Raw genomic sequence first — 23,246 nt, forward strand, 5'->3', positions numbered from 1 at the left:
AAGGAGCATGATGGGTCCTAATTCACCAATGATAATAATCTGCAAACACGTTAAGAAAGTCCTGAGAACATCCTGGCCGGGGTGTGGTGCACACTCACAAACCACTTTAATTTATGTAATGCTTGTTGCGGCACATCCTTACTTTATAAAACTAATATCAGCTTCACAAATTCACCCCCATAGGGATTGTATAATGGTAAGCATATTTCACACTGCTGGAGTTTTGGTATATACATGTATCAAGTAAAATCATTTTAATTCCAGAAATTTGCAATAAATGTTTAATTCCTATTTGGACTAGACTATCAATGTAGTAATCTCAATCATTATCACATTCATTAATTAGATCCTTGCTGGCACATGTATGATACATTTTAAGATAATAATCAAAATATTAATTAAATTCCTTCATCTTTGAGAAAAACAAGAACCTGCACATTACAATTTCATAAACTGATTGAAAATTATTGGAAGCTTTAACTGCAAGTTTAGAACCATTCTGATTAAGACAACTCTACATCCTTACCAGCTGGAGCTTTTATGAATAGATTTCAGCTGTATCTATAATAAAAATTATCATTGATTTCCTACTAGGGCTCTAGGTTTCATATCCCAAAATTCACAGAGAACTCATAACAAGACTGTGCTCATTAAAGTGTTCTGACATTGATGGCTGTTCCTAGTTTTGCTGTAATGAGAATAAATCCAATATTTCAGTTCTCTTGTGGTTTTACTCAAATGCACACATTCCAGAAGGACAATTCAAAATATAATAAAAAGTCCTTGGTAGGATAGGTATTCCATCCATCCATTTTCTATCAGCTTCTTCCAATTCAGGATCGCAGGAGAGCCAGAGTCTATCCCGGCAAGCAATGGGCGCAAGGCAGGGTACACCCTGGATGGGACGCCAGTCAGGATGGGTAATCATTTTCTTTGCCATCAGAGAGTAAATTATTTTATAGTTCAGGTGCCAAAAAGACAATGAGTAAAATGCAGACAGGATACACTTCAAAAGTGACTTTGACTGCTCCTGTGACAGATGAGGGTTTTTTTCAATTTTTTGGCTTAATATTCAGAATCCAGAAATTTACTTCCATTAATTTTGAGAGTGTTCTGGAGGGTCACCACCTCCTTTAAAATGCTTACTTGTAGGAGGTATATTTTAAATATAGTGTCCTGGAAATTAGGTCAGAGAGCAACTCAGCAGCCTGCCAAGAAGGAAATCAACTGTCAAGAGTAACACTTCTGCGGTTCTCTCACCATTTGGAGAAACATTTAAAAATATTGAATGGTCCTGGCAGAAGACATAGTCACCAGAGAGAAGGACAGACCAGGGTCAGGAGGAACTTTGGGACTGTAGGGGACAGAAAAGGCGCAAGGTGCTGAATTCCCTGTGCATTTTCAAATAGGTTTCACTCAAAACGCATACTGTTACACAATGCACATACTGTTCAGCAAAACTGCGGAAAAAGACAGCAAAAATCACCCTACTGATTTCTCAGACTGATCAGTTTGGCCATAATAAATATCCTTTACTTTCTGAAATCCAGTTACTCTAATTTCACAGTATCTAGTTCCATGGTGTAATGGTTAGCCCTCCGGGCTCTGAATCCAGCCATCTGAGTCCAAATCTGGGTGAAACCTGAGTTGAATATCCTTTTCAAGAGCATATGGACACTTACCACTAGATTCTTCAATAGCTTCTACCCACAAGCAGTGCCACTGGCGAACACTTTTGGCCATGCCCCTCGGACCACACCTACACCATCTGCCTCATTGTAATTTCATTTATTGCACATCTGCAGTCATGGTTTACATTCGAACTGTTTACTTGTACATCGTCTACTGTTTGTTTGTATATTGTCTTGATGCACTGTCTGCACTTTGTGTTTTTACACTTTTTTTAACAATCGAGAGACTTTCTGTAAGTAAGAATTCCATTGTACCAGTACCTGTACCAGTTACATACAGTATAGCAATAAAGCTCGAGTTCTAAATAATAAATGAGTCACTTGCAGTGAAAGTGTAAATATTATAGAATCATCATGAAATGAAATTGCAGTGGAAGCATTCAGTGAAAAAGCGCACAGAGGCCTTAAGATCTCCATCTCATCAGTGAGCTGATCTTCAGTTAGCTTCAGCTGAAGTATTTATTGAGGATTTAGCTCACTAGAGTGGTCATTCTCGAGTGGCATGTAAATAAACAAGTACTATACATCAATATCTTGGTAGAAAAAATGAGCATAAGCTATTTCCTTCTAGTGCAGTTATGGCATTAAAGCATTTATCTTGGGAAACAAAGTCATAAGGAATATTCTTTGTTTCATCGTTTTTCACTGAAACCAGAATCTAACACTTATACTGTATAATATTTAATGCTGCCCCTTGAATATTCTGTCCATAAACACATTCCTGTGTTGATTATATATACTAGTTACACAGTATCTTTTAAAAAAAAGATGTAAAAATGTTCATGCCTGGAAGGCATAAATCAATACACTTGCATCATGTTCCACATTTCAAACGTGCAAATCAAAAGAGAAATTTCACCTTTGCTGTTTCATATTAATTTATCCAATTAGATCAATTTATTTTGCGCGTTAGTTGAACCAATTAAGTTCTTTCTGGCAACCCTATGCATATAGTTTACATTATTGTAGAAGAGACATCAACACATAAGAGACTCTCTCGATGCAATCAAAGGATTTTGGATCTTAGTTTTATATAATTTATGGCAATACATTCCAATATTATTATTGTGAAAGCTAAACACCTTCATAATTAAATTAGAAATACTCTAATTCTCTCCATTAAAAACCTACTAACATGATCACTTTAAAGAGATTGAATGGTCCTGAGTAGGTGGGATACTGACATTAAGGCTGATTATTTTTAACTGGGAGTGAGGTACAGTAGAACCATTTTGTATCATTCATTTCTTGTCAATATACCACATTTTAGGCATGATCAGAACTAAACAGTTTTTGGAAATAAGTGGTAAAAGCAGTTAAACTTCTCCATTTCAGTTCTTTCACCATTGGAGTCCACCGTGAAGCATACTTTAAGTCTGAATGACTTCAAGCTTTATGGGATTTTTACTCAATCAACAAACTCACAAGAAGAAAATGTCTGAGGAAAAAAAATCAGAACATTACAGTTTTTCTCAATTGCTTGCTTATATGCAGTTCCTGAAACAGTATTGCCAATGTCAATACAGTGAACACAACCCCCAAAAACGATTTCAGTTTGCAAATAATACATGACCATAAACGTCTTACGGCACTCAAAATATTTTACACTAGTCTCAAAATCAAATAAATCTACCAACCAGTACCACAGTATGGGTAAATGAGAAGTTCTCTTTCTTAGTGTTTAAACAGCACCATACTGTCACGATCTTCATCCTTCCTCTTAAGGTCACTCTGACCCTTTCCTATTTTAGTTCATTATGTGCACCTGTCCCTTGCTTTCCTTATTACTTAAAGCCTGGCGCTCCCGCTATCTCCCGGCTCCTGGACCTTGGACTGCGCCCCGGTTTCTCCTTAACACTACCTTAGGACTTGTTCGCCTGTGCCATGCCCCCTGAGTCTTATTCCAGTCACTTCCGGATTATATCGTCTGCAGAGGGTCGAAAATAGTAGTAGCGTGAAGCTAGTTACATCAACCGACGCGAATGCACTACTCGGGAGTCAGGACCAGCTCCCGTGACACAAACAAAATACTGAGCATCAACATCAGCCACAACTGGGAACCCACTGAAGCTAAGCAGGTGTGAGCCTGGTCAGTACCTGGATGGAGACCTCCTCTTTGGAGGAGATGTAAAACCGAGGTCCTGACTCTCTGTGGTCATTAAAAATCCCAGGGCATTTCTCGAAAAGAGTAGGGGTGTAACCCTGGTGTCCTGGCCACATTTCCCATTGGCCCTTACCACTCATGGCCTCCTAATAATCCCCATCTATGAATTGGCTTCATTACTCTGCTCTCTTCCCCACTGATAGCTGGTGTGTAGTGAGTGTTCTGGTGCACTATAGCTGCTGTTGCATCATCCAGGTAGGGCTGCACATTGGTGGTGGTGGAGGGGAGTCCCCATTACCTGTAAAGTGCTTTGAGTGGAGTGTCCAGAAAAGCGCTATATAAGTGTAAGCAATTATTATTATTATTATTATTATCAATATGAGCGAGAGTACTTATTCCTCTACCTCACAGTCCCAGCAGACAGCGATTGTCATTGAAATGGGGGGTCCTGTTCTGTCAATTACTGTACCTCCATACTGTGTGAGAAATAGTTTCCAAGTTTCGGTTATCTTCTAAAAATGAAAAGTGACACCCAATACAGCGCAGAACACAAAAACAGACTGCCACATGTGGCGATGCAGTCACTGCCCGTGGCCAATGCGCTGTGTTGCCTGCAATGATTGTTCTTGTTATGTTCTGATTAAGCACTGGCATCATGACTGTCTGAAGAAATCTCTTTTCTCTGCTCTGAACTGTAGGGTTTATGAACAGTGTGTACATATCAGACAGTTCAATACTCCCATACAATAAAAAGAAAAACGGGGTTTGAATAAAAAATGACTCGAAACGTTATCTAGTTACCTAGAAGTTCCATAATTCATTAACTTTTATTCTGCTGATCTATTCAACAGTACGAGTTCTTTTTTGGCAGTGGAGAGCGTCAGTAATAGAAATCATTGAACTACAGTATTTCTGTTCTCTACTTTATGACTGTAGTTACAAACCACGTGACAACGGAAAAGAAGCTAATTAAAATGATCAGGTTTGTTAAGTCTATATAGGAAGATATTGTTTTAATCAATAAATCAATACCAAACATGATTCGCCGTGGAAGGATGTGTTCTAGTTAAATTGTACACTAACCGTTTATACAAAAAGAATTCAGGCTACAGTACTGTGACAAACCCACATAAGTTGCTTCTACTTTGTTCAAATGTACTGTATGCGATAATTGGTATCATGGGATGCCGAGGCACTGGCGAGGTAAATTTCCGAAAGCCTTCTTCAACATTTGTGAGATCATTAAAAACTTGTTTTCCTCGGTCTCCACGGCTAACCTTGAATAGGAACACCTGTTACTTGTACAATCCTGCGGATGTCTTGTTTTAAAGAACAGACAAAATGAATTTGCATCAAGACCACATCGTGAACCAGCAGGAAAAGACTACCATTAATTAGGCAACAAACACCTACCTGAACACCTAAAATGGATGGGATTTTGTCTTCCAAATTGCCATGCAAAATCTGTTTTAAATTCAGCAGCTTGATCATATGGATTGAAAGCATATGCAGTATTTTCCCGGATATTCTTATATCCGTAACCCTTTCGGTTACTTTTCTTTGCGTTCACCTATTCAAGTTTACAGAGCTCGGTTATGAAATGGTATGTTTTGACCAATTTAAAACAGATCTACTTTGAATTAAGAATTAAAACACATCGCGCTCAATCTGACAAAATACTGCCTGTCATGTCTGAAGAAACTGAATTTTACCCATTGTAAAATGCTGTTCTCGTGGTACTGTAGCCTTTATTTTAATAAGACTCATTCTTAGTTTTCGCCGGCTGCGCACTCCGTCATACAAGAAGGGAAGTCCCAATTGCCGACAGTAGAGCCTTCAAATTGCTACTGTGCAGCTCAAGTCAGACTGGTGGGTACTGGCGTCACGTCCCAGTGTTTCCAGTGAAACAGACGCGGGTGTCGGAAAGGTGCTGTTCTGTGCCGAGTGGTCAGGCGGTTACTGTCCGCGGAAGCTACAGGGGCAGAAACACCACTCTCACCTGCTAGTCCTGCTACAGTACATAATAAAACGAGACCACACACCTACTGATGGCGAAAAGATTGGAAGTCGTCTGCTAAATTACGCGGAGCTCCGAGTATATACCTACTGTAGTAATAAAGCAGTGACTGAAACGGAGAAGCTGCCAACTTCTACCAGTGTGGCACATTGAATAGCGCGGATCTACGGTATCTTCGAATTGCTCGGTGACATCTTGCTACAGAGCGCGTCTTTACTGTCATTGCAAAGACCGCACTTTGGGTCGAACAATTTAGTATGAACTTTTTTGAGTTAAACAACTTCTGTCCTGTCACACACCCGAAGAAGGCTCCACGGCCGAAACGTTGGGTTTCTTTTCTTCTCTTTTCAGCACGGAATAAACCATTACTGATTTCTGTCTTGGTTTGTTAGAACTGCGGTTAAATTAAATCGGGGCCACCCGCTGTAAGTGAAGGGGATGTCACACATCCACATGACGCAAGAGCGGGCATTATCGTTAAATGACAAAATCACCATACAAAGCTCTTACCTTGCAATTATATCTGAATCTGTGCAAATCGCAGTTGCGACCTTTGATCCAGTTTCAGGCAAAGCCCATCCGTATAGCTCAGTCTTGCCGAAATGACGGTGTGAGAAAACTTCATTTGGATCTCTTTCTCAATCTAACTTTAAAAAAAAGGAAAACAAAATTACAATAACCAGAATAACGAGAAAGAATGTGAAGGTCCTGATCAGCAAGTTGTTTTCTCATCTGTCTCCGGTGTTGTAGTGATGAATGAAAAGCGTTCGGAATGATATGATCCAGGGAGTACTAGATGTAGTGTGAATCACAATCTCAAGACTGCAGTTTACGCACCGTGCAGTGCCATAGAGGCAACTTGCTCGGCGCTCCCCCGTTATAAACCGCTGGTGAGAGGCTGAAAGGGAGCGCTTTGCCACCTCCCACTCCCACGCGCGAGGCTGACACACTGACCCGCCACGCGTCGTGCACATTCCTCCGACTCCGACAGGTTTCCTTTCGTCGGCTTCCCTCTTTCCTCTGGTTTGGATTCATTTGTACACGACGTCGGAGGCTGGTGGAGACTGTCTGCCTAGATGAATGAAAGTGCATGGGATTTGGGATTTTGTTTTCCGAATTCCCATGCAACAGCTGATTCAAATCAAGCAGCTTCAAGTCTTGCAGATAGAAAACACGTACTGTATTTACCCGCATATTTTCACATCCCTAACCCATTCGATGACGTTTCTTTTTATACAACTCTTCAAGCTAACAGCGTTCATTTATGAAAAGGTATTTATTTTACAAATTGAAGGTTTTACGAGATCATAAATATGTAATAACTACAGTATTAATGAGTTCTAGAGTTTATATGGGTATGCTGTAGATCACAATAAGTGTTAGTGAAATCGAAAAATGAAAGATGGAAAATTAGCTCCTCCCTAACACAATGTTGCCTCTATTCATCTTTGTCCACCAAAAACTGTCGCAAAATATTGATTATTAAGAGAACACAAAGTCCACCAGTACGCCGTGGGAATTCTGTAGTTACAATGATCCGGCAATTTCGCGGTGTGATGACGATGTCGGAGGCTCTATTGCGCGTAGAGAACTATTCTATTATCTACAGTGAACAAGGACTCTGCACCATCAGTGAAAAACGCCTTAAAAGCCATTTCTTCGTGTTAGAATAATCTACATTTATAGCCGGTTAATGTACCTGGGATGAGAGAACTCTTTCTCTCCTGGGAAAACTAAGGTTGCTGCTGGAAGAGGTGTTAGTGGGACCACAAGCGTGCTTGTGATAAAAGTTTCAGGTTTTTCAAGGTAAAGTCCTAAATTTACTGGAATATGTATTTATTATGAATTTAACATCTCTTTAAACTGTGCTAACATTTTTATTAGAATAAGTATTACATTTGGTAAAGCTTTGGTTAGGCATTTGGTTAGGTTTTGAGTGGTCTGCCCCAACCCTATTTTTCCCATATGCCCAGTTATTTTAATTGCGCGGATTTTTCATAACACGAGGTTTTATAGGAACGCATCTATCGCGTTATAGTAGAGACGCCTGTATTGTAATAAAATGGATGCCGTGGTGGTTCTGGGAGAAAAAAAATAACCTGTTGAAATCTTGGAGATAAAAATCTAAAAGTATAGAGACAGAAAAGATCTTCACAAAATTAACACATGCAATTAATTGAAGAAACAAAAAGCACCAGTTGGTAATGTCAGAAAGTTATGCTTCACTGATCTGTACGTGTAGATGCAATTAAAACGGCAAAACAAAATGTTGAGTATAGCACGTATTTACAATGCTTTTAATAAAATATAGTTAGAAACCTACAATTAAAAGATGTCATCTTAAAATTAGAGTAGAGAACCAGTAGAGCCTCATGCAGAATATTATATACAATTTTTGTTACCTTGTTATAAACAGATAGTGCAGCTCTAGAGAACAGGAGGTACTTAGTTATTTGAAGTGTTGTGAGAGGATGGAACAAGTTCCTCAGCTATGTTGTTGAACGATTCTGTCACGCCCTCTACAGCTAGAGGGCGCTCGTACGCTGCCCTGTCCCTAGTTTCCTGTGCTTTGCTTGTCCTTTCAGTGTGTCTCTGTCTGGGGCTGTATATTTCTGGTTCAAGCTTTCCTCCTGGCTCATGATTGAGGGTACGGATGTCCTGAGACCCGCCTAGCACCAGGTCGCCCCCACATCCATGGCCTGAGGGCATAGGTTTCTATACGGCATTTCCTGAACAGCTGAGCCCCAGCTAAACCCCGTCCTGCCGCTACGCATAGGGCCTTTTTTCGCTATTTCACGGTTCGTCCCTTCCGACATCTGTGACAGATACCCCTGACTTGTTTCAAGAAATGACTGGACAAGATCCTCGGATCAGTTAGCTACTATTGTGCATACAAGTCAGTAGTATGTCTGATCTAATTGTCTATTCTAATACTAACAGGACCGAATAGTCTTCACTAGTTTGTCCTCCCTTATTATGTTCTTGTGCAAATGTCCTTGATTCCCAGATAAGTAAAGCTGCCAGTCAATGGGTAATTAGAGAGAGGGTAATTTTCAGTGAGGTGGCAGAGTGGTTCGTTTTGCTGCCTCCTAGTGCTGGGGCCCTCGGCTCAATTCCAGACCTGGGGTGCTGTCTGTGTGGTGTGTATGGTCTCCCTGTATTCATGTGGGTGATCCAGTTTCATTTAGCTGACAAAGACATATTGGATAGGTTATGGCGTCTGGGAAAATTGGCCCTGGTGTGTATGTGTGCGTCACCATGTGACAGACAGGTGTCCAGCCCAGGGTGTATCCTACCTTGTGCCTGTTGCTTGCTGGGATAGGATCTGGCTCCCCTGGGACCCTGAATTGGATAAAAGAGTTAGCAGATGGATGGGTAATTTTCAGTATAACCTTGAATAGAAAATAAATCACCTTCATTGCAGGGTAAAGGAAACTGTCTGGGGAAGAAAAAGGATAAAATCAAGAGTATTTAAGGAAATCTTATGCTGTTGATCACTACACTACACTCCCCACACCTCTTGGCTGCTTCAGAGAGGTATTCTAGTATTTTTAAGCAGAGAGGTGTATAATTCTCAATCAACAATTCACTTCCAAAACCAAATTCTCTGAGGAACAACTACAGTACAAGGATTTTTTTAGATATAAAATAGTTTATTTAGAGACCCAATTAAGTTTTTTTTTGTAGCTATTAAAGAGAACCTTTGTAGGTGCTGAAGTATTTTCTGTCAAGATAAAATTAAATGTTATTATTGTAAAAAAAGACTCTTACCTTTTCTGATGATAGTGTGTTTTTGGTTAATGCAATCTAGATCAACTCTGGTCCTCAAGTTTATTTGCCTAATTTTTTTTAATGCCACTTTAGCCCGTAAAGGAAAGTTTATAAATAGATTATTATCAAATTGTTTGTGCATAAACAAAAGCATACTGCAAAGAAAAACTTCTGGCATGATTATTTTGAGTGCTGTACCCACTTTTCCTTGTTCATTCAGCATGCACAGAATTCTCTTCTGCTCCCTACCCTCATCTTGTCGGGTTGAAACACTTGTATTTTGCTTCCAGATCCTCAGCTGCAAAATTTGATTATCAGATTTATTCCACAGTCCCTTGCACCTGGCTGAAGTGGATCTGGATAGATTTTCTAGGTATTACTGGATGCTGTCTGTAAAACATCAACATCTATACACAGGTCTAAGTTAAACCTGGACTTCTTTAGTCAAAGTCTTTAATATAGGGTAAAAGTTAGGTTACAAGCACAGCACTGATGCCTGGCATGTCTTGGAATTCAGTTTTGTTTTCTTCATCTGTATTTTTGGTTTTGGATGGGGGTGTTTTCTCTTCAGAAAACTGTCACATATTGCAATTTACATACAAGACGTTTTTCGCTGTCCACAGTGCAAGACAAATAAAAGGAAATTTAGCTCAGTTCCAGGAGCCATCAGTCTTGCAAAGAGTGGCTGGTAAAGAAGTCTTATCAACATGATGTCTATTGGACAGAGCCCCCTCTACAGATGTGCGTGTACTTTAACACCTTCCCAAATACCACACATTGCTACTTTCAATCACTTCTAGGATCCGTTTGAGGTTTTCATCTACTGTAAGTACAGTATATACTTTTTTTCTAAGCTTTTTCTGCTCTCATGTGTTGTATGCTGCACTGCTTTCTGCTTAAATTGTCCCCCTACTGGAGACAAATAAAGTACTTTGAATGGAACTGAATATCACTTACTGTATGTGCAGATTTACTGTAGACCCTTCAGAAGGGGTTTGAAGGGTTCAGGTAATAATCTGATCCCTGCTGTGTCCAGGCCAATCATTCTTCACTGTAAGCAGAGTCACAGCAGGATCTGGGTTATGAATCTTGGCAGGGAATTGATGTTGCTTTCTGTCCCCAAGACTAATTCATCAGCAATGTCGCAGTTGCTGAGACTGATAGTTAAACTACTGTTTAAATCTAAAATGTGATCATTTAGATCGTACTAAGCAATCTTTTTCAGTCATTTGTTTATATTTACAGTTCAGAATACAGTATAAAAAATATTAACTGGCCCTGATTTTATTACCCTTAACCAACCACCACATAATGTTCGGCAAAAATGTTCAAATGTAAGTCTGTGCGTTCTGCATCTTTAATTTGTCTTTTAATTTTCAATGCTTATTTACCTCCCAACCAACAAGGTTGACCTGGAAAATTAATGAACCTGACCTCGCTCTGTAATCTCTGGCTTGTGGGGGTGTTTGTAAAGAGGAAAAAGAAAAATGAACCGAGAAACGGAAAATCTATCGGAACTCGCAAAAATGATCATCCGCTCATTATCTAGTTTTTCCAGACAAATACACCTCTGTGTTCCTCCCCGCTGTTTTTGCAGACAAACATAACAGCATCCAAAATCAAAATTCAAATGAATGTTTTTTTCCTCAGGACATGATTTGCTAGATATTTTAAGGGAACTTTGTAAAGAAAAGTAGAAAAAAAACGACATTAAAAAATACCGAAGAAGGAGTTTGAAGATACTCTAAATTGGTATAATAGTTGCTGTTGTGGGTGACAAGTTGACACATTGGTTCAGTGGTTAGCGTCACTTGCTTGCAGTGGGTTCAATTCCCAGGGTGCTATCTGTGTGGAGTTTGTATGTTCTCCCCATGTTCACATGGGTTTCCTCCCACAACCCAAAAACATACTGGTAGGGTAATTGGCCTGTGGAAAAGCTGGCGAGAGTGGGTGCCTGTTCATGTCTGTCTGTGCCCTGTGATGGACTGGCATCCTTCTCTTCCCAGTATAGACTCTGGGCCACCATGACCTTGAATTGGATAAAGTAGTGAGAAGATGGATGGGTTATCATTTGAGAAAAGTGCTTTCCTGTTTTTATGATACAACAGCAGTGTTTTCTTCTTGTGGCTTGATCTCGAAGATGACTAAGTAGACCCCATTTGCTGCTGTAAGTGGACCAGCATTTTCAAAGCTGTGTGACATCCCACTTTTCATAAGAATAGAGATGCTCATCCTGGTGTCCTGGCTAAATTCCACACTGGGGCCCAGGGTTCAATTTCAGAACTGGGGTGCGATCTGTATGGAGTTTCTCATGGTGCTCCGGTTTCCTCCTGCAGTCCATAGACATACTGGTAGGTTAACTGGCTTCTGGGAAAACTGGCCCTGGTGTGATTGTGTATATATTGTCTGTGTACTTTGTGATGAACTGGTGTCCCGTCTAGGGTGTACCCTGCACTGCGCTCACTGCTTGCCAGGATAGACTCCAGCTCCCCCATCAACCTGAATTGCATAAAACGGTAAGAAAATGGATGGATGAAAATAAAGCACTTTAGAAAAATGATTATAATGAATATCCAGTTAAAGATAATACGTACAATGAATTATAAGCAAAATATAACAGGATAATCAATGGGCCAAGAGAGAAACTGAAAGGAATATTGCAACAGAGGTTAAAATACAGTAAAAGCTTTACCATTCAGCCTTTTGATAACCAGGATGCTCTGTTAACCAGCATTTTCTGCTGAAATCATTTACCATGAGGGAAACTGCTGGTTCAGTCCAGCTTGCATCCTCTTTCGGTGCCACCGTTCTGTAGTTCAGGATGCTGTCCAGAGAGTGCGCTCAGTTACTGGAAACATCCACCACAGCGCAGACATCACAAATTCACACTATTACAGTGCTATTATTTCTACATACTTTAACAATAAAACTATAATTCAAGCTTTTCAGCTGTGACTGAAAGGGAAACAATGCCAACATACAGTGTGAAAACACACAGTGGAAATTATTTCAGACCATGCACACATAAGAGCAGATATACACAAGAGGCAAAGTAGAACAAGACTGAGGACGCAATCAACTTTTATGCAAACTCAGATTTATGCAGGATGAAGACTATAAAGGAGAAAGAGCTTAATGAATACTTCACTCAGCTGTTCACAAAGGAAGAAGTGAACAATATGCCTCAGACATTGGAAGGTCAAAGTCCTCCATTGGATAGTATCATCATAGAAGAGGCAAGAGGCATAGAAGAGGCACTAGAAGCTCTCAAAGATTAATAACCCCCCAGGGCCTGATGGTATCTTATCAACTTTACTCGAGGAAAGAAGATGTTATTCAGAAGTCATGGATACGACTCTTTCAACAGTCACTCAAGACAGAGGATGTACCCAGGGCCTGGGGAATCGTTAATGAACCCATCTGCAAAAAGGGTGACAAATGAAATGAATCAAGTAATTGTAGACCAATAAATCCGACTTCTGTTTCATTTAATGCTACAGATACAATTCTTAGAACTAGAGGATCTGAAAATAATTATCCCAGGAAATTATCCACATGGATTTAGAAAAAGGTAGGTCTTGAATAATCAACTTGTTAGAGCTCTTTCAGAAAGTTACAACAGGGATGGATACACACAGGGCAAATGATGTGTTTGGATTAAGAATTGGTTATTAAAGAGAAAACAGAGTGTAAAGATAAGTGGTGAATTCTCACAATGGGGTGAAATACAGTAAGTAATTGAGTACCTGGCAGATGACTTTTAATGTAGACAAGTGAAGGGTACTGCATGCAGATAATAAACAATTATACATACCAAATGGGAAATTCTGTCCTAGAAGATGCTACTTATGAAAAGGAGATGTTGAAGTTAGCACATATGGTGAAGATATTAAAAAGTCAAACAAAATGCTAGGATATATAGGCAAAGGAGCATAATTTAAGTCAAGGGATATGAAAATTGTTTGACGCACAAGCAAGGCCAACAGATCTACAGGATATTGTGTACGATTCAGTGTGTAAATTCTTTTGATCTTATTTTCCAACTAAACAAAATAGACACTCACTTATCCTGCCTTCCCATTGTGAATTAAAAAAAATCTTAAAACAAATTATCCCGCAAAGTGCAATTTTACATTTTGTTGTATAAAAATTCTTTAAATTGATTTCTCCTATTTTTCAAGCATTAATTTAAATGAAATATTATAGCCCATTTACATATTTGTTTGATCCAATAGGAAATTGACAGAATCTAAACAAATAAACCATGCGTCACTTAAAATATATTAATTTTTAAAGCTTATGTTTGATGAAACATTAGCATTCATATTCCTTCATATTCCAACAATTAAAATCTCACGAGAACCTGATCAAGTTATTTAACTTTGCCTTTATATGCACATTTCTGAACACCACTTTCGGATATGTAAAATCACAGTTTTCAGGTTTGTCAAGCCAGGTGGTGAAACTAACTTAAAATGCAATTTTACATGCCTAAACAATTTAATTCAAAGCTGTAGAATATTTTTTTCTTTAAAAAATCTAATAAGATTTGATATGCATGCATTGTTCTTCCAAAGAAGTGCTGAGCTCCAAGCTTTAAAAACTAAAACGCACTGAATAAAGACGAGACGATATTCATTTGCCATTTATCTACACTCTTCCAGCAGTCTCTTGAGACTAATAGGATAGAGTTCTTTAAACAACAGGACGTGATATAATGGGATATATACAGTATATGGAGCGTACTATATAACCAGTATATGCAGATTTTCACATGGCTTTAGATTAAGATCTTCATCTTAAAAGATTTTGTAAAAGATGCATGTGCTTGGATTTAGTGGTGGTTAATGGACAGGAAAGAGCACAGATAAGAGGTTAATTTACAGATGTAGGTGGCAAAATTGGAATGACACAGGCATCCTCTTTGTAATTTCTAGCCATGACTAAGATTTTGGTAAAGTTAGAAAACTAGTCAAGTTCGCAGAGAACAGCACAGCAGGAGGATTAGCAAACACCGTAGAAGCTGCAAAACAAATTCTACATTAAATAAGACCTGGATGAACTCCAAGCAGACCTTTCATTTATGCAAGTGTAGGGTGCTGCAGGCAGGTAAGACAAAACCAGAAATCTAAACTGGAAAATGACAAACATCCTTTTCATTCTCCAGAGAATCCGGGGTAGCAATAAAAAGGCAAAGAGCAAATCGGATACGCAGCTAAAGGTGTGGAATTTAAACCAAGTGATGTGATATGATGTCAACATTTTACTATGCATTAGTTAGGTCTCATTTAGAATATTGAGTTCAATTTTGGTCACCCTTTAGCCCTGAAGGCAGAAGACCATGAGGGGACCTAATTCACATATTCAGAATCCGCGAAGTCACGGACAAAAGCCAGACACAAAAACCTTTGGCATCAAGCCTGAGAAGGGGTACCTTCTAGCTAGTGTTACCTAGACGTCACCGGCTGAAGGGGAGCACGAAGACCAATGATGGGAACAACTCTTAATTTGATCAGCCAGCGCCTCCCAGCCTCACCTACCAGCACAAGGACCAGACAGTGTTGCAGCCACTCGGGACAGAGACTTCACATCTACCCACAACCCCAGCAGATATACAACTTAGTCTTATTTTAGAATCTGAAACCAAAAGTTTTGGAGTATTTGAAGTTTACATTTGGTGGCTTTTAAAAAAAAGATGTAACCTACTGTACATATACTGTACATTAAAGCATCTCCCCAGAAACGGCTGTTCAATACAATACACCTGTTGGTATAAAGAGGACAGTATCATTACTGACACACAATTACAGTATGAAGAAAAGGACTAATGATATCAAATTCACAATGTATTTTGGTTATGTTTTATTCTATTTACAGTAAATTTGTTATAAATATATTACATCATTTTCTGAAAAGCAGTCTAGATACACTTAAATAACATCTTAATCAAATGGTCAAGTTACACAGTAAGGGAAATGATTCGTTTATAGAACATTAAAATAACGTGCTTGTGAGATCAGCACAGTTTCCCTCGATATTTTAGGGTTGATTTTTCATCGTTGGCTGCATTAGTTGATTGATCCTTCCTTTCATGTTTGAGTTATGATCAAATTTAAATAATATTAATTTTGTAATTACGGGATTCGTAATAAAAAATAAAATGCAACCAATGAAATCTAGTTCCTGCTGTAGTTGCTTTTATACCAAAGACATGTTCCTCTCATACAATATAGAATTAACCCAATGGAGATTGAATGTCTGTTTTAATACAGCCCGGTAGATAGTTTTCCTTTTATTTTAAACCATAGAACCATAACTAAACAGCCACAAACAGAATGTGAGGAAGACAAATTAGTGCAGACAAAAAAGCTGCTGTTCATCTTCCGCCAGCTGTAAATATTTAGTTATTGTTATAAAAAAGACTAGGTACAAGCTGAGATGAAAGATAAATATGCTGAAAAAAATCATCACATACACACTTAAAAGTCCATAATGCTTTGCAGGTGACACATAAAATAAGTTTAAGATCTTGCCATTGCAATCTATACAAGCAAGTCTGATGCAGGAATTTTTAAGAAGTACAAAATGATATCTGTTTCCAGTATTTATCTGAATTGAGATCCGAAAGTTTTGTTTCAGATGTTGTTGATTATGATTAATGCTGGCATAGAGTTTTGCTGGCTAGTTTCACACATCGATCCTTGATCTGTCAGTTTAGCAAAAACCCTAGGTGTCCCAAGATTGTAGACCCCAGCATGGATGAAGCAGGCTTTGAGATGAAGCTTGTAAACTTCCTGAGCTTTCAGCTGAAGCTTGTACTGGGTCTGCCCAAGCCAAGTGAAAGAACCGTGGACTTCTAATGTCTCAGGGCTGAAGGCAAGGGAGAAAGACATAAATGGAGAAAAAAATGTTAAGAATTTTTGTGTTACATATTTGAGAACATCAAATATTAACTTAGATGTATACAGATTGTGCCTTATTTTTGTCATGAATTTCTTGTACTGTGCTGTGCTATGCACAGCAGGGCATTACAGCAGTTTCACCTGATGAGCTGCTAAATATTGTCATTCTGTTACCTTATTCCTCTCTGTAGAAAATGAAAGGTGCAGTTCAGATTATTCTGTACTAAATTTTTTAAACCAGTTCTCACATTTACTTAAGCAAACCTACTTTATGAGCTATTTTGTTCAATAATTTTTATGGCGAATATAGAGCAACACAGATATTGAACGTTCTAAACTATGCAATTAAAGCATACTGTATGAATGGTTCTCCAGCAGTGCTGTCTGCTGTTTGGAATAGCATTATTGCCTTTGAAATGTCTAGAAATCAGAAACCTCCCTTTTATTTGGTTGATTCAGTCTGTTTAAAATTTTAATGAAGCTTATTTGCATGGGATTTACATGCTGTTGTTTTATGCAAAGGCATTTATTATTTGAAAAAATGAGAGCAAAACCGTATAGTATGTCATGGAAAAGGGCACTAAACACTAATACCCAGCCAAGTTTTCATTAAAAAATTACACTTCATATGTTCTATTTCCACTAGGAAATGCTGAGTTTTGGTTATGTATAAAACATGTTATAAAGCCATTATAGCACTGAAGTTCACTTTATTAGTACCATTTATCACAAATATTTTAGTCTGAACTCTCTTTATATCATTTTTTTTTTAATAAAAACCCTAATCACTTAAGACTTAGTTATGGTAAGTCACTGTTCTCTTACCAACTACCACCAATGTGATACAAAATGAATTATTTTGTTACGTTTTAATCTGCATAAAATTGATATTTCTTACCTTGTGGCTTTATGACGCAAGTCTATGATAACATCAACTCCAGCCAGGGAGCAGTTCGAAAGCATTAGAGTTACAGGTACCATGCACAGACTGCAAGGAGATAAAGAGAATGTGAATCAATCATTTGTTACGCGACTTCAATATTTTATCTGTTGTCAACACATAACATTAAACATTAGGCATTGAAATACTTCCTACGTAAATTTATTTTTGGGTACCTGATCCTGAGGCACAATCAGTGATGTTTACTGGTGAATTAAAGCAGTTTATGGTCAAACACATAAGTAAATAATTATCTAATTACTGCTTATGCCAAACAGTTTTATAATAGTTTTATATTAAGAAAGCTAGAATTTAATAGCTCTCAGCTTTCAGACAGCAGCTACAAAGCTACAAATACATATCAGCAGCTCCTCATTAACAGTATTCTGATTCATGTCAACTCTGGGATTTTTACATATTTGCAAAGCCTCAAAGCTGGTGAAAGGGAAACCCTTAAGAGACTTATTAGTGCTTTAAATAAAAAAGGAATGCTTTAAACAGCTCAGAGAAACTCTGTTTTCTCTCTCACGGATTCATGTACGGAGAATGGATTAAGAGAATGGGTTGATCATTTTTCACGACTTTCCAACAGAAACACAGCATTTTATTAAAGATATTTTGAGTCTTAGAATTTGTTTCATTTAAAAATTAATTTGAAAAAAAACTTCTAATGAATGGCACCAAGTGGTATAGCATAGTTCTATCTTAAGTTGCTGCAGTTCGAAAACACTGAGGGTCTATGAAATCACTGAAATGGCTCCCCCAGCAGGGACTCGATCTAATGCCGGATGAACTCGTGATCCGGGCACAGAGGTCTGAACCTAATAATAATTCCTCACACTTATAGAGCACTTTCCTGGACACTCCATTCAAAGTGCTTTAATGGTAATGGGGACTCTCCTCCACCAACGCCAGTGTGCAGCCCCACCTGGATGATGGGAAGACAGCCATAGTGTACAGTATGCTCACCACACACCAGCTAACAGTAGGGAGGAGAACAGAGTGATGAAGCCAGATCAGTGATGGGGATTATTAGGAGGTCATGACTGGTAAAGGCCAAAGGGAAATTTGGCCAGGACACCGGGTTAACGCATCTACTCTTTTCAAGGAACTCCCTGGGATTTTTAGTGACCACAGAATGTCAAGACTTTGGTTTTACATCTCATCTGCAGGACAGCGCCTTTTTACAGTATAGCATCCCCATCACTATAGTGAGGCATTAGGACCCACACAGACCACTGGGTGAGCGCCTCCTACTGGTCCCACTCACACCACTTCCAGCAGCAACCTTAGCTTTCCCAGGAGTCACCCATCCAGGTACTGACCAGGCTCACACCTGCTGAGCTTCAGTGGGCTGCCAGCTGTGAGTTGTAGGGTGATATGGCTGCTGGCGTCTGGCTTGCTTGCTGGAGTCTGAGTTATGTGACTAGCTGACCGTGACCAGGGTGCCCTAAGCTGAGGGTAGGATGGGAAGCGTCAGCCAGTACTCTGCAGCAGGGACCCTGTGGCTTGTCGCATGCTTGGAGGTCGGCTGTGCTGAGAGTGAGGAAGATCTCTTCCAATTGACTCTGAACCTCCGGTATGTGGCTGTGCAGTCTGTGAGATCATAAAAGATGACTAGCCTAAAGGCGGTCAGACAAATCTTCCTACACTTCCATATTCTCTCCTCTGTAGTCCTCTGAGGCTGTAGGATTTCAAGCACTGCGCAAAAAAACAAAACTAGCAAGACCTGAACTGGAATCGGGGGGTTAAAACAAAACATTGGTGATCCTGATTTGTCATGGAAAAAAAGAAAACTTAAATCACAAAATAGATCTGTGACTTGAACTGACCCACTAATATCAACTGCCTTATTAATCTAGTGTCTGCTGCTGCATTTTAAAAGATGTAGTAAATCTTATAATAAAAATTATACCTTCACTGCACACCAAGGGAAAAATTATGCACTTACACAGTACAATGGAGGAAAAACTAATCATGGGATATCATGTTATCCGAGATATAACAGGGAGAAAACATCCCGAATATCTCTCACCACAAGAAAATTCAGAATAATGTCTAACTGGCTTATGATTACTGTAAAATGAGTTAAGAGAGCAATTCAGCATTGGCCTTGACACAGATCTGGGTCAGGGAAGGAAAAATGAACCTTCAACCCAACACTACAGAGAGGGCGACCAATAAACAAGGTTGCAATTTTAGACAAAGTAGTGTTCAGCACCGTGTACACCGATTAGTTTTTTAGCCTTCTCGGTCACATATTTTTGCAAGGGAGTTGATTAGATGAGAAACTATTTTCACATTTTATTTCTCTCAAATTTGTGGACAGTCACCAAATCACAAACTGACACTACAGAAACAAGAAAGAACTAGCTGGGGTGTTGTGTGCTGGATGATCAATATGATCAGGATAAAATATTACATTGCCACAACACCACAGGCACAAGACACTTTGTATGTTAGTAAGTAACAGGCAAGCAGTAACTACCAGCCTGCAATAGACAGGCTAGAAATTTCAACCCCTACACAGCAATGTCATTCATATCTTGGTTCCCAGTAGCATAACAAGGATATCTCGACAGACCTACACCATAGATCTTTTACTGGGGTATGATAAAAATGCACAAGTTCAAAATGTCTACAACGTCTGCTTTCCTCGGCACACATGCACCATAGGGCACAGACAAGAACCGTATCTGCTTCCACAGTATAATCATGTTGTTCAGGAGCAAAACACAATATCCCCATCAAGTGCTCACACACATTCTAGCTGAGGCAGTACTTAACAGCCTGTCCAGATATTAAAACCAATTCTACACTTATATAAACTCTAATAAATCAAAATATACCTCAAGAGTCTCAAGTTAAACACAAGCTACTACAAAGCATTTATGGATGTGTTAGTGAAATACCTAAATGTGTATGTTTTGAAGCTTGTCAATACTGATTGATAAAACTACGTGTAGCTGTAGAGATGCTTACATATTTAATTGTAATTGAGGACCACAGGAGATACACAAACAGCTGCTTCACAAACCATTCTGCACAGCCAATATTTAAATTTACAGGACTAGGTTGGCCTTAAATAGCAAACCACACAGTCTCAGACGACTGGAGGGCCTTCCAGACCTGCAGTGCTACAGCATGGCTTTTTATACTGGAATGTTTTCTTTTCTATGAAGAAAACATTCAAGGACCAAATAAAAGTAGTTTATAAATTAGCTCTAGTCAGTTTGGCTTCCATCGTTTGAGAGCTCTAATGCAAATGCTTTTGTACTACCTGGCTCTGAGAAGGAATCAAGCTTACGTTCCCACTAGACTCAGCTGAGAGTCTAGCTACAGTTTTGACTATTGATTGGCTGTTGAACTTCTGACTAACCGCAACATTGTCTCCACATGGACCATGGACCCTGCTGAGGGTGAGGTCTTCCTTAGTGATTCACTACCATATAGAAAACATAGGCCCTCTTTAGTCATACTGCCTCAGGTTTTTATCATTGCACTTTGCATCGGACTCATTAAATGTTTGCTTTTAGAAATAGCCCAAAATACAGCAACTAAAACGAAAAGATAAATGAAATGAACTCTACACACCTTCTTAATCTGGAGATTTATTTATTTGTTTGGATAATCTAAACTTTTTTTGCCACTCCTATGTAGCTATTCCCGGCCTGGAGGACACGTTCTACAGTTCCACAGGTCTACTCATTCAATAAGCAGAATTGTAGTACGTCTGGAGGACTGATTTTTCACTTTGACAGTGTGTTTCGTATTTTCTTTTCAATCACAAACAAAAGAAGAACAAGATCTTGGGCAGGTGATGGAGGTGTAGTAGACACGGAGGAAGACTGCACTATACCTCCTTATTTGTAGTGTGCTGTTTTGTGTTGGCTGTGCGATTTTCCAATTCAGAAGTAACAGAACACCTCAGTCAAACCTAACATCATAGGGGTCATCAATCCTCACACTTCTAAGTCGTTTTTTTTATAACTGTGCCTATAACAAAGTAAATTATTTGAGTAAACAACAATAAAAGACCTTAATAAAAATCTCATATTTTAATCGATTACTCAGGTTCAGAGAAGACTAGGCCATTCAGAAGTTTAGTCTGGAAGCCCTACCCTAAATGTTAAAACAAAAGGTTTTAGGCTCTACAAACAAGCAAAGTTATCTTATTAATTTTGTGGCTTGATGTGGATTCTTGTATTTCAAAGAAATTTCTTGAACTCTCTTTAATAATGTCATTTTTCTGTCTCTGGACCCTTGGGAAATTTGATTAGAAAGGTTAGAAAGTAATGGAGGCCGTTTGACCCACCGTGCTTGCTTGATTGCGAGCAGCTTGTTGAAAGAGAAGACGTGTTACCTCTGGTATTCTGTGAAATTCTACTTTAGGTTAACACAATCTGGCCTACTTAAAGTTTCTCCTTTTTGTCAATTGATTATTATTACAGTAAGGTCTAACTTAACATTCTCAAATTCGCGTTTTCGTCATTTGGGCTGGCTGACGGGAACTCGGATGAAAGAGAAGAGTGGGATGAAACCGAGGTGAAGGTTAAGTGCAACTTTCAAATCGGCCTGTTTCATTAAAGTGGAGCTGGGGTGGGCTACGCACAGACGCAGAGGGACACAGAGGGACCGTGCAAGTATACGCTTGACACACTGGAGAGTTTTGTGTTGTTTAACCGATTACTGTAAGTTTGGAATAACTGTTGGTTCTTTCAGTTGATCACTGTTATTTAAATTAAAGACAATGCATTAGTACTTTATCATATAAGGAGGGCAACTTGCGTCTTCTAATCATACATACCATATACTGTGCAGCTATGGATGGACTTGGTTATATGTGGATTTGGCTGTTTGCAATGGTTCTGAGCACCGAACACTCGCAAATGCTAAGACCCAAGGCAGGGTACACCCTGGACGGGATGCAGCTTAACCTGCAATTCATTCTTGTATATTTGTAATTATCAACAGCCAACTACGACATAAATTAATGTTGTGTAGTTTATGGCTGGGAGTTCCAATAACCGAACATCTGTATAACAAGCAAAAAAACGACAAGGTGAGATGACACCGAACTGCTTCATTAATTAAGCCTGAAGTAGACTAGCAATTAAGTTTAAAGGGGAGGGAGAAAGATGGACATTTTAAAGCTCTAATTACATGAAAGTCCATTTAATCTGTTAATATGTTTAATTTGTCTGTAAAGGGCTGTTTTACTAGGAAGCTATGTAAAATGCCAAGCTATATAATATTAATATTATGAGAAGAAGAAAAAACAGCTTTTAACTTGAGCTGTACCCTTTTAATACAAATCTACTTTAGTCTGCTCAATATAAAAGAAATAAAAATGATTATTCAGTCTTATCCTTATGTCTTACATTGCCCTAAGTAACATATCTGAAATTAGACACGCAGGCAGCAAAAAAACCTATTTGTATGGAGCCTCAACTTCAAAGTACCTATAAGTTAATAGAGTATGCATCTAACAATAACTGCCTTTAAGCTACTATAATAAAAGCGCTTATTTTTAAAAATGTCAATATGCAAAAGACATTTTGTTCTGTGGTTAACATTTTAAGTAATGTTAAAAAGTAACAGAACAAAGACCAGAAAACTGCAGTCACTTTTGAAAGCTAAAAGCAAATCACTTCCCACTTTAACAGTGTAAGTAAAGTAAGGGGAATGAGGCTGATATCTACTATGTTTGGGTATCAATGGACAGACAGTTTGTATGCAGTTTCCTGATACAGACAGAAACTTTTGGCAAGACTACATCAGATGCCAGTAGAAGAGAAAAGCCAATAGAGAAATGAAAATG

General features: G+C 38.8%; 1 protein-coding gene across 4 annotated transcripts in view; it reads right to left on the reverse strand.

Moving 5' to 3' along the window:
- Positions 1-15,421: 15,421 nt before the first annotated feature.
- The window catches only part of trappc8 (trafficking protein particle complex subunit 8), a 67,553-nt gene continuing 59,728 nt past the window's right edge, over positions 15,422-23,246 (reverse strand). For all 4 annotated transcript variants that reach the window (XM_088919751.1, XM_088919750.1, XM_088919749.1 and 1 more), the window contains 2 exons: positions 17,384-17,473; positions 15,422-16,453 (listed from right to left, as the gene is read on the reverse strand). In XM_088919751.1, the coding sequence (XP_088775877.1) occupies positions 16,219-16,453; positions 17,384-17,473 (325 nt within the window). In that variant the 3' untranslated portion in view covers positions 15,422-16,218. The remainder of the gene's footprint in view (positions 16,454-17,383; positions 17,474-23,246) is intronic.

This window comes from Atractosteus spatula, chromosome 6, assembly GCF_055471065.1.
Source record: "Atractosteus spatula isolate fAtrSpa1 chromosome 6, fAtrSpa1.hap1, whole genome shotgun sequence".
Taxonomy (NCBI): domain Eukaryota; kingdom Metazoa; phylum Chordata; class Actinopteri; order Semionotiformes; family Lepisosteidae; genus Atractosteus; species Atractosteus spatula.